General features: G+C 37.8%; 1 protein-coding gene and 2 long non-coding RNA genes across 3 annotated transcripts; 2 read left to right on the top strand and 1 right to left on the bottom strand.

Annotated features, from left to right (window-relative positions):
- Positions 1 to 776: 776 nt before the first annotated feature.
- On the bottom strand, positions 777 to 2,490 carry LOC133742292 (uncharacterized). Its single transcript, XR_009862470.1, has 4 exons — positions 2,409 to 2,490; positions 1,898 to 2,318; positions 1,131 to 1,715; positions 777 to 845 (listed from the first exon to the last, which is right to left on the bottom strand). It is a non-coding gene; the product is annotated as an uncharacterized LOC133742292 (long non-coding RNA).
- A 2,405-nt stretch (positions 2,491 to 4,895) lies between these two features.
- On the top strand, positions 4,896 to 8,034 carry LOC133742290 (uncharacterized). Its single transcript, XR_009862469.1, has 5 exons — positions 4,896 to 5,192; positions 6,282 to 7,226; positions 7,504 to 7,571; positions 7,662 to 7,782; positions 7,875 to 8,034. It is a non-coding gene; the product is annotated as an uncharacterized LOC133742290 (long non-coding RNA).
- Positions 8,035 to 8,118: 84 nt separating this feature from the next.
- LOC133742818 (uncharacterized) lies at positions 8,119 to 8,916 on the top strand. Its single transcript, XM_062170497.1, has one exon. It carries the CDS (start codon positions 8,119 to 8,121, stop codon positions 8,914 to 8,916), a length of 798 nt encoding a protein of 265 aa, XP_062026481.1.
- Positions 8,917 to 14,297: the final 5,381 nt, after the last annotated feature.

The following is a 14,297-nucleotide window of genomic DNA, read 5'->3' as shown; positions in this document are numbered from 1 at the left end:
TTAGTGATTTTTAACCAATGTGTTTGTTCCAAACTTAGTTGGTTCTGAATTCTGCATTATTTTCTGTGCTTGACCGAGCTGGATGAGATATGAGTTTTTACATGTTTCAAGTGCACACTTCAGTTGTTGTTTAATTCAAGTTATTAGTTGAATTGTTCTGCAAATAGACAATGTTAGTCCAAGTGGGAGAATGTTAGAATTAAGTGGACTTAACATTATCTAAAAGCATTAAGTAAATAGAACAATTGATCTACCTAAATAAATAACAAGAAATATGTGATTATAACTCTAATACCAGTCACCTATCGAGATGTATATCTCTTGATAGGAGTAGGACTCTCATTGTTAATAACCTGATTAACATGAAGTGTTGTGATAAGTTTTATGTCTCCTAAACTGATAAACATGAAGTAAAACTAGGACTCCTTATGGGATGAGTCCGAGATAAGGTTTTGGCCAATATATAAGGAGGAGAAAGTCCCTATGTTCAACACTGCATTTTTGCATACATTCTCAGCCCCATTCTGAAGCATCTGGTGTTGAAACATAGAAGACTTTCTTCCATTGTGCAGCTGCTCATTCGTGATCTCAGAAGATGTCTGCCTCGATGAATGCTCTTGGACAAGCTGTGACTGCAGGGATTGAAAGTGTCAATCCAGGTGATTACTCCTACCGGGACTAGGAAAGCTTCTGGTGTGCTGCATAATTGTTTTGTTCTTGTGCAGGTTGTGTGTTATGTGATTTGTGATATGATCTTGTGTGCATCATGTATTCTAATAAATTTCAGATGGCAACATTGCCTTTCTTGTCTCAGGTACTTTCAGAAAAATGAATTTGCCTGAGTTCTTGAAGCAAAGAAAATAAATAAAGTCAGGAAATTTAAACAAGAGCTCCATGGTCAAAGCAGAAATAAATCTAATCTAGATAACTACATATTGTACAACTGAAGAGTTGAGTATATTACATTTCTAAGCAGAAATTACGTATGGATTCAAGATATAACCGATACTGAGTCCATACAGTACAAAGATCATGTATTACAGAATTATATCAAAAACCTCAAAGTGAACGCATACATATGAGAATAAGCCCCCAAATCTCTGGTAATAACTGAAGTTATAATCACCTACCATAAATAATAGCATATGCGAAACTGATGACTTGACTTGCCAAGGCCAAGTGTTTAGAAGTTATCAACTTCAGACCAGATACCTGCAATACCACATATGATCTGGTTGGTAGATAAATCAGAATTAACCAAACGATCGAAAAGGTATGCACTATTCTACTACTCTAAAATATGAACAATGAAAATGATCAAGGTGATTTTTAAGGTCCTATAAAATCAAGAGAGGAAGCTTCCTAATAGTCAAAAGGGGATTGCTGGGTTGAAGGCCAAACATTACTTATAAAGTCAGTGAAACGGTTTAATTTTTGAAGACATGTACATACAAGAACAGTAGATATGGAAATCTCGAATCTTCCATAACCATATTCCATTATCTATGTGGCAGATTGATAAAGTAAATTGTAAACACAATATCAACTGATTACTGAGGGAAAGTTACCTGCAACCAAGAACAAGCTGACATGTTCTTGTATTTTAAAACTTAAAAAATTTCAACAACAATGAACAACCTCTGAGAATAACTTCTGAGGAAACAAAGTTGGACATATCAATGTACTCTGACAACATCTTCATCAATATCAGGCCACTGGAGGGAAACAAAGATTGAAGGAAAACGGAGTTAAAGACTTACACAACAGAACAAGACTCCAAATACAGCATTAGGCGTTACGGAAAATAGAGTATTGGCAGACATATAGCAGGGGAATGAGACAAGTAGATATAAGGGAAGGAAAAAAAAAAAAATCAGAGTGAAACAAAGAAACTGACCAGTTTACCATCTGAAAACCAACATCTTTGCACAAAATGGTTTGGGAAGTTGACTTTCCCCTCTCCTTCATATTGCTGTGGCTGTTCTGAGCCACAGAATTTGTAACATCAGCCTTATTCTTTTCAGCTCCAGGAGCATATGTAGACTTATCTTTCCAGTCATATCCCTAGATAATTCAGTAGAATCAGTTCGTTTAATGTGCTGATCTGTAAATGATGGTCCTGTATCCACCACATGTGAACTATTGTTGCTTGTGGCCACCTCAGTGTAGCTTGTTTCGGTACTACCATGAAAAGCATCCAGGTTCTCGGTTCCCAATGCTTCAGAACAAAATAATGAAGTGACAGTAACCAGGAATTCATCAGGAACATCTACTTCCACCCATGCTTCTTGGTCAAGAACTGCCTTAATTTTTGTCATCTACAAACACCAAAAAGCAAAGCAATTATCTTAAAGTACCATACCAGGTGAAACTGAAATTATATATAGATAAGCACAGTTAGAACTAACTCATGATTCGTGCTAAAAATCGAGGAAGGCTTTGGCCCGTGACTGTAGTGTTCCTCTAATGCTAAATCCCTGTTTTCCCCCCCATCTGAATATGTTGGCACACATTGAGATGTATAACACATTGTCTAATCATAAAACTTAAAAACAAATATGGGAGAGTAAACAAAAAGTATTGAAAAAAGAACAAAATAAAATAAAAACTAATACCTTCTTTGTAGCAGTTACAAACTCTTGCACGATGTCATATATGCTCAAAAACTCCCGTAATCTCAACTTAGGATGAAGAAGAGCATGAACCCCAAGTAGTTTTGCCCATCTTCCCTGGGCAGCATCACATGCTGCAACAACAGCTTCTGTGTTTTCTCGTAACACATCAGCTCTGTTTAGAATCACATTGTTTCAGAATATTGTATGACTTTTGCAACATCTCAAAATTAGAACTATCAAAACCAAACCTTTAAAATGGAAACAGATGACGGAATAAGAGAAGCAATTCTAGTTGGAAGAAACTTTTGAGGGACAAAAATTTCACAGATAGTATTCTAAAATCTAGACCCATCTTAACACCACCATCCCTTGGGTGAGCACTTCCGGTGAAGTGAAAGTCTATCATTAAACTAATGCCAAGTAAGAACACTATGCCAAAATGTGCTTCAGACGACACACATCAGACGACATAAGTTTTGTTTTATGTCGTCTGAGTTTTTCAGACGACATAATTTTTTTTTGTGTTGTCTGAATATAGACTAAAACCATACTCGTTCAATTTGAAAAAATGGTGAGCATTCAGACGACACATTTGTGTAGTTGTAAAAGATGATGATTTCCTATCTCAAATGTGGAGGGATATCCAAAATTTGATCAGGTACTTTTCCCTCTCAAATAGCTGAACTCTAGTTGACAAGAAAATGTTGTGACATTTAGACAACATTTAAATGTCGTCTGAGTGTGGAGCTTGTTTTAAAATTTTTGAAGTTATTTTGACTTGTGCTTTTTTACATAGAGATAGACCTCGACACCTAATTAAAGTCATTTTCTCTTGTCCTTCAACTCTCTCAGCTCGACCTAGTTAGAACCTGCGAAAACGAAAAACTCAAACACCAGCCTCTCTCCTTCTCTCTCAACTCTCCAAGATCTCGATTCTCACTCTCTCTTTCATCTTCTCACTCTCTGGATTCTTCTTCTTTGTTTCTCCTTCTTCTTCTCAGTCTCTACTTCATCTTTTGCATCTGGATTAATGGAGCTCTCCAGCAACAAATAGAGCTATTTTCGATTCTGATATTGGTAAGCAATTTAGGGTTTCAATTGTTTTTTAGTTTAGTTTTTCGACTGGGTTCAATCTTCGATAGATTTTAGGGTTTTATCTGCAGATTTTGGGTTTGCTTATTATCCAAAATTTTGATTTTGGGGTTTGATTTCGATTAGGTTTTTCTTCTATTTGGGGATGGGGTGATTGAAATGGATATAGCTATATTGGGATTTTTTCTTGGGGATTTGTCTTCGATTTAGTGATGTGGTTTTCCTTCGATTGAAATGGATATGTGTTGGGGTTTTGTTTTCCATGTTGTTTGACAAGAACTCTTTCTTCTTTCAATTAAAACTGATTTGGGTTTTGGGGTTTTGAGTTTGGATAATTGTTCTTCTATTTTGTAACATGTTTCTTCTGTTTTGTTGGCCTTGATAAGGAAACACAATCAGCAGACTGATATTGGTATGTTTCTTTCACCTGATGGTACATTAATCTTAGAGACTAATCCAGGATCTAAATGGGCAAGTTTTGTATTAAAGCATATATCTGGACCTTAAGTTTACCAATTTTAGTAGGCATAGATTAGGCTCTGCAATTGTTCACCTCCTTCAACTTTCACACATGGTCTTCGCTGCAGGGAACCAACTTGCAGTTGGCAAGGAAACAGGAAGGCATCCCGTACTTGATTTTGGAGCCTATTTGATTTTCTATCTGTGAGTTAGACCTTTTTATATTCTTAATTCTTATCCTTTTCTTCCTTTTGTGGTAGTTTCTTTAGTTAGTTCTGTTATATATATATATATATATATATATATATATATATATATATATATATATATATATATATATATATGTGGTTATTAGATAATGGGTTTTAGTTTATCACTTTTGTTATATTGCTTTCTTTTAAATTTGGGGAGATAAGAATGATGGTTGCCAACTAAAGTGAGGCAAGGAGACGGGAAAGAAATTAAGAGAAACAGGGAGAAGAAGGGAAGAAAGAAAAGAAGAAGAAGAAGAAGGGGAAAGAGAACAGAGAGGAAGGAAGAGAAAAGAAAGAGAAGAGAGGGAGGAGGAGAAAAGCAAGGCAATCAGGGAGAAAGAAAGAAGAAGAAGGGAAAAGAGGGAGCACGGGGAAGAGAAAGAAAATAGGGAAAAGAAAAGGAAGAAGAGAGAGATGAAAAGAGGAAAAAGAAGGAAAATAGAAGGGAGGGGAGCATGACTGGTTAAAAAAGAAAGAAGAACGAGAAGTAGAAAGAGGGAGACGGACAGGGAATGAGAAGAGAGAATTGGAGAGTTTGGGGCTTTCCTCAAAGGCTGCGATTGGGTATTTCTAGATTGGAGGAGAGTAAAGCTATAGAATGGTGTGAGTTTCGATTTGGGTGTTAGAAGAAGAAGAAGGAGATGAACGAAGGAGAATGGGAGTTTGATTTTGCTGCTCTTGAAACTGAACTGTGGGAAGGCAAAGGGAGGAAGATTTCAGAAGTGAAGGGTTTCCATTCGGCCTGTTCAGTATCTATGGTTGTTTTCCAATTGTGAGTGACTCTTCTGATTTCAATCTTTCTTCAATTTCTATTTCTCTATTGGTCTTGCTTGGATTGCTTGGATTTTAATCTTGGTCTTGTGAAGTGGTTTGTGTCGTCTATCACTTTTCAGAGTCAAGTAAAGTATTGTGATGTTTGAGTAAATGAGAAGGGTGTGGGTTTGGTGTGCTTGTGGTGGCCTAATGATTATCGGTTGTTTTGAGCTGTGTGACCTCTATACTTATTTGTTTTGTTTTCTCTTTTATCGTTTTGAGAATTTGGGAGGCTGCTGTTGTTTAGTTGATCTTTTTCTTATTATAGGTTGTTCTAGCCTTTACAATGACAGAATGATAATAGACCTTTTGTTTATGTATTTTGATTTCTACCTTGTGTTTTAGAGATGGTTAGACTTTCAATTTGTTTAAATGTCAATTCTCCAATTGTGAGTGACTTCTTTACTTTACGATTTTACTTGATTTCTATATTGCTCTTTTGGTCTCTGCTTTGAGTTGAAATCATGGTCTTGAGAAACGATAATCTGTCAAGTATTGGTTCTCTCAGTAGTTCATTTGTGATGATTGATCATATGAACAACGATGTGGTCTCTTAGTATTTCATTTGTGACGATCGACTATATGAACGGTGATGTGGTTTCTTTGCTTGTGGAGGTTTGATTTTTAATCGGATAGTTTTTTTTTTGGTCGTATAATCGGATAGTTTTAAAAATCTATTTTTCTAGTTCGTATTTCTTTATTTGGTTGCCTATTTGTTTACATGAGAAACTTGTTTTCCTCTTTGGTATCATGGTTTGTCTTTCAGTTAAATCTCTAAAGTTTGGTTGGGGTTGGTAAACTGTGAGGTTTGGGAGGCAAGTGTGTTTGAAGGAGGATTTTTTGGGGGGGGGGTTTTAGTGCAGGGTAAAGTTTCTGAAATTTGCAGGTCTCTAGAAGTATAGAGCTTTATGGATTGTTCTTAGTTGTTCCTGTTTTGCTTCTGCATAGGATTGATGCAAAGGACTTCTCTGCTTTGATATTTTCCTTTCATTATATCAATTTCCCCACTGATATTACTTTGGAGATTGAGAGGCTGGTATTGATGCAGGTTCTATCATGACAATACCTAAAGGCAGGGTCTAGCCATCTCCAGTTCCCGACAGGTGGAGGCTCACTGAAATTCTTGTAACTGGGGTTGCTCTGGGTAGTTACTTGTCACTAATGACTCTCATATTCTTCTAGGTAGCCTCTAAACTGACTTCTTTCCTGTAAGTGGCAGTGGTCTCCCTTCTGTTATCATATTACGAAGAACTTATAAACTCTTAAGTTTCCATTGTTGCTGACATAATGTAGGATGTCATTTGAGATTTTAGTCATTCTAACACATAACCATGGTCATTTTTTCTCTTCCTTTTAAGTTAGCAAAACTTTTAGTTCAGATCATCCTTTGCTGTAATAATAAAGGAAACAATGAATAGCAATTTGTTAGTCAATCTCTTGATTTATGATAAAGACTTCTCTTCTTGCAGAATGCATTCTCTGTAGTAAGTTTCAATCAACATAACTATAAGATGGCAGTTCTGCCTGATTATACTGCATAGGAAGAGAGAGTTGTCTTCTTGTGATATCCGTAATTTTTTTTAATGAGTGCTTGTTACCTAGACTAGTAACTTGGTATTGTCCCACTGTTGTGCTTATTGTTTTCTTTTTCTTCTTTATTGTATTATCTTTGTTCTATTGTGCTTGCTATTGTGTGGACTGAAACAAGGCTTCTTCTTTTTTTTCTTTTTCTTTAAAGTTTGCTCTTATAATTGCTTGACGTGGCTAGAGTTTAGAAAGACACCAAACTAGTTTACCTTTTGGCTATTCAAACATTGTTCTTATCTGAACTTGTAAAGGGAGGGTGCTGGAGCTTTTAGGAGTGGGTAGAGAACTTGCTTTGGACAGGAAATTAGGTCGGAGAAGAGAATAAACGATAAGAATTGAGTTTGGTTTGGGTATTGACGAAACTATGGGGAGATCAATATTTTTGGTTTCTCAACGGATTTTGAAGGTTAATTTCCTTCTTTCTTCATTTTGTTTTGACTCTTGAAAGAGGAGCTGGAACCTTGTTATTTGTAGTGTGATTTTGTTGGTTTTCTTTTGTTGTTCAGCATCAAATTTTCATGCACACAAGGTGTTTGACAAAATGATTCTAAATTGCTTTACTCTGGTTACCACGTAGTCTTGGAGTATTTTTATTCATTACTTTTGGTTGTTTATCTTACTAAGTCATGAATAACTATTCAATTAAAGAGTTCTAAGGTTGGGTACTTTTGTGTGTTTTGAAGGACCTATTTTGTGGTTAGAGGACCTATTTTGTACCAGGTGAAAGTCTTACCAAAAGAAGCTACCAACTGTATGTTGATTTTGTTAAACAGAGAGTGTAATCATACTCTGAAACTTCTGAATGTGTGGGTGTTTAAACTTGTATATTGTATATATGCAGAGATTGCAAGCATGCTGATATCACTGGAGGAAAAATTTAGAAAGTAAAGTTCCAGATATTGCAAAATCTGGATTTACATCGGCATGGTTGCCGCCATCAACTCATTCCTTTGCCCCGGAAGGTTGGTGCATGAAATTCATCAAGTTGATTTTTATTCTTTCTACATATAGATGACCAGATCATTGTGTCCACTTTGCTTTCCTCATATTGTAGGTTACCTCCTTCAGAACATATATTCCCTCAATTCTAAATATGGATCTGAGCGCCAATTAAGAGGTTTACTAAAAAAAATTGGGTTACCTCCCTCAGAACATATATTCCATCGAATTGGGTTTATTTATTTACAGCTTACTCTGTTTTGTGTTTCCGAATATTCAATTAGTTATGCAACTAAATAGAGATTTTACGTTTGTGGGAGTGGCTTTCTTTTCTTTTCCAACGAGCCTTTGATCCGGGTATGGCTCTAACTGATTATTTCAATGCTTCCTTGCTGAATGGCTTTAACTCTTCTACTAAATTACTTTGGTATATTGCGGGTTGTAACTTACTGTGGTGCATTTGGTATGAGCGAAATCGGTTGAGGCACAATACAGGGATTTTTTCCCCTAATCGATTCAAAGTACTTTTCTTTAATACCCTCAAAGACTCGGCCAGCCTGGCTTTCAAGCATGCAAGCTCAACTGCTAACAACCGTCCTATTTTCAAGCTTCTGGGCTTATCACCCTTGCGAGCGAGTGCCCCTAGGTTTATCCCTGTTGCCTGGAAGCCCCCTGACTCTCCCTGGGTGAAAGCTAATACGGATGGGTCCTTCCGAAACTTAAACCAAGCGGCTTCAGGAGGAGTCTTCCGGGATCACTGTATGGTTTTTTTAGGTGCTTTCTCAAAAAAAGTGAATGCTCTTTCTGCTATTGATGCTGAGGTCTATGCTTTCTTAGAAGCCTTGACAATTGCATGGAGTAAGGGTTGGAATTATCTATGGCTGGAAACAGATTCTATGCTCGTTGTTCACTATTTCAAAAAGCCGTGTTTGATTCCTTGGCGCTTACGGACTCTTTGGCAAAATGGATTGCACCTGGCTAGTCAAATGAATGTTCAAGTGTCTCATGTTTACCGTGAGGGGAACGCGGCTGCAGATGCACTGGCTAATTATGGAGCAGATCATGTTGGTAATTTTTGGTGGGATGAGGCTCCCCAATTCCTATTGCAGTCTCTTAGCTTTGATGCTTCTTCAAGATCTTCTTACCGTCAAACATGATTCTTCCTCTTGTTGGTTTCGTTCATGTAATTTTTTGTTTTTGTTTTGTTGCTTTCGTTCTTCTCAAATGTGTTTTCCCTGGGGCCTTGGTTTTATGTCCTCCCCATTATGTACTGTTACTTTCATTAATAAAAATAAATAAGGGGACGGGCGGCGGGCTCCCAGAGTGTGGTAGACCCTTCACCTTCGGGTTTGAGGGTGGGACTTGCTCCCTGAATCGTCTACCTCCGAGGAGCTAATGTCGCCTCATCCCTTATTTAATTAAAAAAAAAAAAAAAAAAAAAAAAAAAATATTGAAGGAGCAAAACCAATTTTTTCCGCTGGGGAGTATTGAGATTCTTGCAACTACAATGGTCATGGTTTGGACTACAACTAAGGTATAATATATTGATGTTTATTGAGCACCAATTCAACAAATCAGATCAACGAACCACAGTCACTTCAGTTATTCTATATGAATAAAGTTATATAGGCGTGATGAAGCTCTAGTCTGAATAACTAAAATACCTCAAGGTTGATAGTATTAGTTAATATAGAAAGGCTAGCTTGAATTTAGTAGTAATGACGTTACTTTGGCTCTCTCTCTCTCTCTCTCTCTCTCAACTGCATTTGACTTCACAACCAAGGGAGTTCTTCAGGTATCATCCATTTTCAATAGGACTGAGATGTTCAACTCCCAGCTGACTGCTACACCCACATATGCACACATAAAATCTTTCTCTTGAGTAGACAGCTGCATTTGTTCTTGTTTTGACCATTGGATATGAGTGCCCCAAGTATGCTTGGTCATGTTATATTAGTTCATTTCTACAGGACTGGCATCTTAATTGAGATTTCCTATTAACATGTTATGTTTGTTTCTCCTCCATTTTAGTGATAATCATGCATGCTTCTGTGTAGGAAGCTGTCAAGGGACAATTATGGAGCTTACGTGATCCCCAGGGGAAGCCACCAGGTGTAATGCAGTAGTACAACTAGCTAGTTCCTATATTTAACTTGTGTCTAGTAGAAATTCTTCCTTCATTAAGAATTTGGACTTGTCTGCAGATTCAGATTAGTAGATATGGGCCATTTTGAACTAATGCTCATGATTAGGTTTGTCTCATGTAGACAATGGTGGATTGGTGAAAATTGCAATGAATGATTTTGGATGTGTATTTTATGGTTTTATGAATGGACAATTTTAATGTTTAGATGAATGCATACCAAGTGTAACAGGGGACTACTAATATGTGTTATCTCAAATTGCAAGCTACAACAAAGCACACTAAAATGTGTGGTTGCAGCTGAACAAAAACAACACAAAAAACAATTAGAAGTCTATTGTCTTTTTGGCATTGGGACGACAGAAAATTGTAGTCTAAATGGCAAAACAACAACGTAAGTTAGACGAAAGTGTTGGCTAAAGCGTATAATAACAACAAATAAGTGTGGTTGGAATTACTCACAGACAATATAAAAGACCTAATAAAAGACCTTTCACACAACACTTAAATGTCATACAAACCTACCCTAGAACGACACTTAATTGTCCTCTGATGCTCCTTACAACCACATATAATTGTCGTTTAAAGTAAATTAGCACAACTTTTAATTGTTGTTGTATGAGAGAAGACACTACATATGAGTCTTCATATTTCTTATTTAAGGGCATTCAGACCACACAAATAAGTCTTGCAATATGCTTCACAGAATAATATTTAAAAAATACTGTCATTGTTTTGTTTATCAGACAATACAAAACCGTTGTTTGAATGCTTTTAAAGAAACAGATCACAATGTTCCCAAAATGCAAAACTCATCAGACGACACATTTTTTTTGTCGTCTGAAAATTCAGACGACAGAACTCTTCTGTCGTTCGATACGCCCAAGAGACGACATCGTACTAGACGACACATTTTTGTTCGTTCAGACGACAGAACAGTTCTGTTGTCTGAAGGCCTTTTTGACATAGTGGAAACAAGACTAATGCCAAAGAACTAACAAGATCAAGAGACCAGACTTCACCTAAAACAAGACTATTGCTTTTCCTTGGAACGGAGGGGCTTTTGCAGCAACTCTTTCAGATGTATACGTACGACACAAGTAAACCACGTTGGCCATCACTTTCTTGAGCTGTTTCTGCAGCCTCAGCAGTCAGCACCAACAGCAACTGAATCAGCTGAATAGTGACCACCGAGGTTGCACTTAGTCCACTCAATAGCCTGTTTCACTTCAGCAGACAGTAATAGATGTGCCTGCATTCAATAAAATAAATCATATGACATCACACTCAAATAGTTGATTTATGCTGAAGAAAAAAAAGTAGACACAAACTTCGAAGAAACCACTCGGTTATTATATTGCCATCTGATTAGTGATTACACAACTTAAAAATGTTAAATATAAAACTCCTTACCTAACCCAACAATTGAGACACACATCTGGGTGACATTCATGATCTGCGGCAAAGCAGGGGCACTGCCGACTTCTGCATTGACTTTTTGCACGGTGGCATCCCCTGAACCTATTTTGCAGCTCCGAGAGCACCACCTGCAGATGTAAGAGTTAATAGGTCAGAATTTCACATTAACATTTACCATCTCATTCTCATTTATAGGTACCAAAATTTCATTTTTCGGCTACAAAACTTCAACTGAATACTTAACATAGTGGGTCGTGTAAAAAGTGCAAGCAACTCACGTATCAAACCTTTCTGCTTGAATTTCTAGCTTCATCCTGCTTCAATTTGGATTTGGGGTGAGGGCGGTTGGTTCTATTTTTAAGGTTTTACTTTTTATAACGGTGAGGCAGTAAATAAATTTGACTATAGTAAAAAGTAGAAGTAAGAACAACCATTAAGGGGGTATTATACTATTATATATGGAATTAGTAGAACTTTTTAAGAAATCTATGAAATTTAAAAGTCTGGGTGTATTCAATATATAGACTTTCAGCAGTCCATGAAAGTATTGGGGTATTCAATTATGATTTTTAAAGACTTTATAAATTCCACAAAAATCTAGGGGTAATTAATTAAGACTTTTAAAAATGAATAAAAGTTCAGAGGTATTCAAAATTTCGTTCATACTTATGGAATTAGAAAATAAGGATAATCATGGACTTTGTAGTGTTAACTATACATACCAAATTCCAATAATTTTCTAGCCACCAGACCAAAGATTTGAAAAAGTCTATCAAAGATTTTTTTTTTTTTTTTTTAAATCTATCAAAGTTTTCAATCTGCGCGCAAAGAGGTTGGTTATCTATCATTTCTCATTCTTGTTTCTTCTTATCTTTTCTCTAATATTTCATGATATCAATATTTTTTTATACCCAACATGTTCATTGTAGTTCTTGAATATGATTTTTTTTTTTTGTTCAATTGTGATACTTGGAACCCTAATAGCAATAAAAAATTAGTAGCAGTCTATCAACTTTTTAAAGAGTCTGTGGACTTTTCAAAAAGTCTGTCAATTAAAAAAAGTCTGCATAAATCCAAATACAATACACCCCCTAAAACGTGAAAATTTCCATTGATAATCATTTTCATACACCGGAGTAATATAAAACCAATTACAACGAAAAGTCAAAACCTTATTCCGACAAGATGATTACATGCTGAGGAAAAGTGAAAGCCCTAATCGAACGATCCAAAAAAAAAATCAAACAAACAACTCGGAAAATTGAAAATTTTAACCCACAAAAACAAACCCAGAACGATTGGAGACTCCTCAACCCGTCCAGGTGCAGGTGCAATGGTGGCAGGTCGCCAGAGAGATCAACAGTACAGCTGAAGTGGCGCAGATGGTCAGTAGGAGGTACGCAAGGAGGATGCCAAACAAAGCCCAATGGCTAGTCAGCTTGACGTACTCGAGAAGCGACTGCGGCGGGCGGAGGGTGAGGGCGAGCGTTGTTGAAAGCAGAAGAAGGGTTGAAATAGCTCCGATCTTCTTCAAGTACTGAAGCGCAATGATGACGGCCATGGGAAGTAAGAAAGTCAGGGCATTGAGTCCTCGTATTCCTGTGTAACACAGCGGCATTCCTCCGTCATCGGCTACGTGCTCCGGGTTGGGCTCGAAGAGAGCTCTCTCCAGGACATCGTCGATGGCTCCGTTTCTTACCGGATGGCAATGGCAAGCTCTCGCCTGATTCTCGAGGTCTTCAAAGACGTCATCTCCGACCACCAGTGGGTTAGAACGACGCTTCTGCAGGCTGAAGAGCCGACCCATGGTGAGATGGGAGGGAGAGGTTTAGGGTTTGGGTTTTGGGAGAGGTGGGTTTTAAACCTCTCTAGAACCATCGAGCGAAGATGCCCTTCCACGATGCCCCTCATTAGTGAATCTGTTAATTCGCTAATGAGTGATTTGTAGATGAACTTCGACTGATACGTAGAAAGAAAGCGTTTCTCGGTTTTGGATTTTCTCGTTTTTCTCTAACCAGAGGGAGAGGTTTCTGAGTGCTGATTGGACACGGTCCAAATGGAATTTAAACAGCCAATGTGCACTTTCTCTGTCTTTTTATATTTAAGAGAAATTCCACCCCACCACCTCACTTATACCCATTTGTGAATTGACACGTGTGATTTTAATTGAGAAGATATATAATTGTTGTAATAGTTGAGTTAAATTCAAGTAATTATGAAGAATAGATTCATAAAATTGATACTTTTAGAGAGCAACATAAATCTTTCACCAACAATGCTTAAAATAATAAGGAGCTATAATTTATTACTCTTTATATTTTAATTTCATAATTACGGAACACTTACTGCCAGATAAAAATTATATGCTGAAAACGAAACAAAACCCTAGAGAGAGAGTGGCGGAGAGCTTTTCGTTCTGTGACCGACTCCTTCTGCAAATTTGCGCTCGTCCGGCGGCGCACGATGTCTAGTGGGCCTCCGGGCTCTGCCGGCTTCTTTGTGCTGCTGCCAGACGGGTGATCTAAGGGCGGGCTCTAGGGTGGCAGTTTTGTTGGATGGCGTGCTCGAAGTTTTGACAGATTTTACCTCGGCGGTGGGTGCGGCGTCTCTGTGTTCGTGGCGGTGCGGTGCGGCATCTCTGTTTTGCGTGGTTGGCTGCTGTGAATCTGAGGTCGGTAACGGCGATGGTGGATCTAGGTGAACTGCATCGATCTGGTTTCTGCGTAATCTCAAGGCGTGGCGTCTCAGGTTTGCTTGGTTTTCAGGCGTTTGGGGTTCACGGTGGTCAGAATTGTTGTGATGAGGCTTCGGGTAGTAGCAGTGACGGCGGCGCCAGACGAGATGGTGAGGGGCGGCGGCACGTGCAGAAGATGACGACTTGGGCTAGTTTGGGCTGGTTTGCTATGGCTTGGGTGATGTTGTCCTTGGGTTGTTCCCTTTTGAGCCTGATTAAATTGGGCATGGTTGCTTTAGGCT

This window comes from Rosa rugosa, chromosome 4, assembly GCF_958449725.1.
Source record: "Rosa rugosa chromosome 4, drRosRugo1.1, whole genome shotgun sequence".
Classification (NCBI taxonomy): domain Eukaryota; kingdom Viridiplantae; phylum Streptophyta; class Magnoliopsida; order Rosales; family Rosaceae; genus Rosa; species Rosa rugosa.
Note: the sequence above shows the minus strand (reverse complement) of the source record. Positions and strands in the feature narration are given on the sequence as shown.

Bases quoted from the DNA above. Each gene is read 5' to 3' on its own strand.
- LOC133742818 (XM_062170497.1), top strand. From the start codon at position 8,119: ATGGCTCTAACTGATTATTTCAATGCTTCCTTGCTGAATGGCTTTAAC.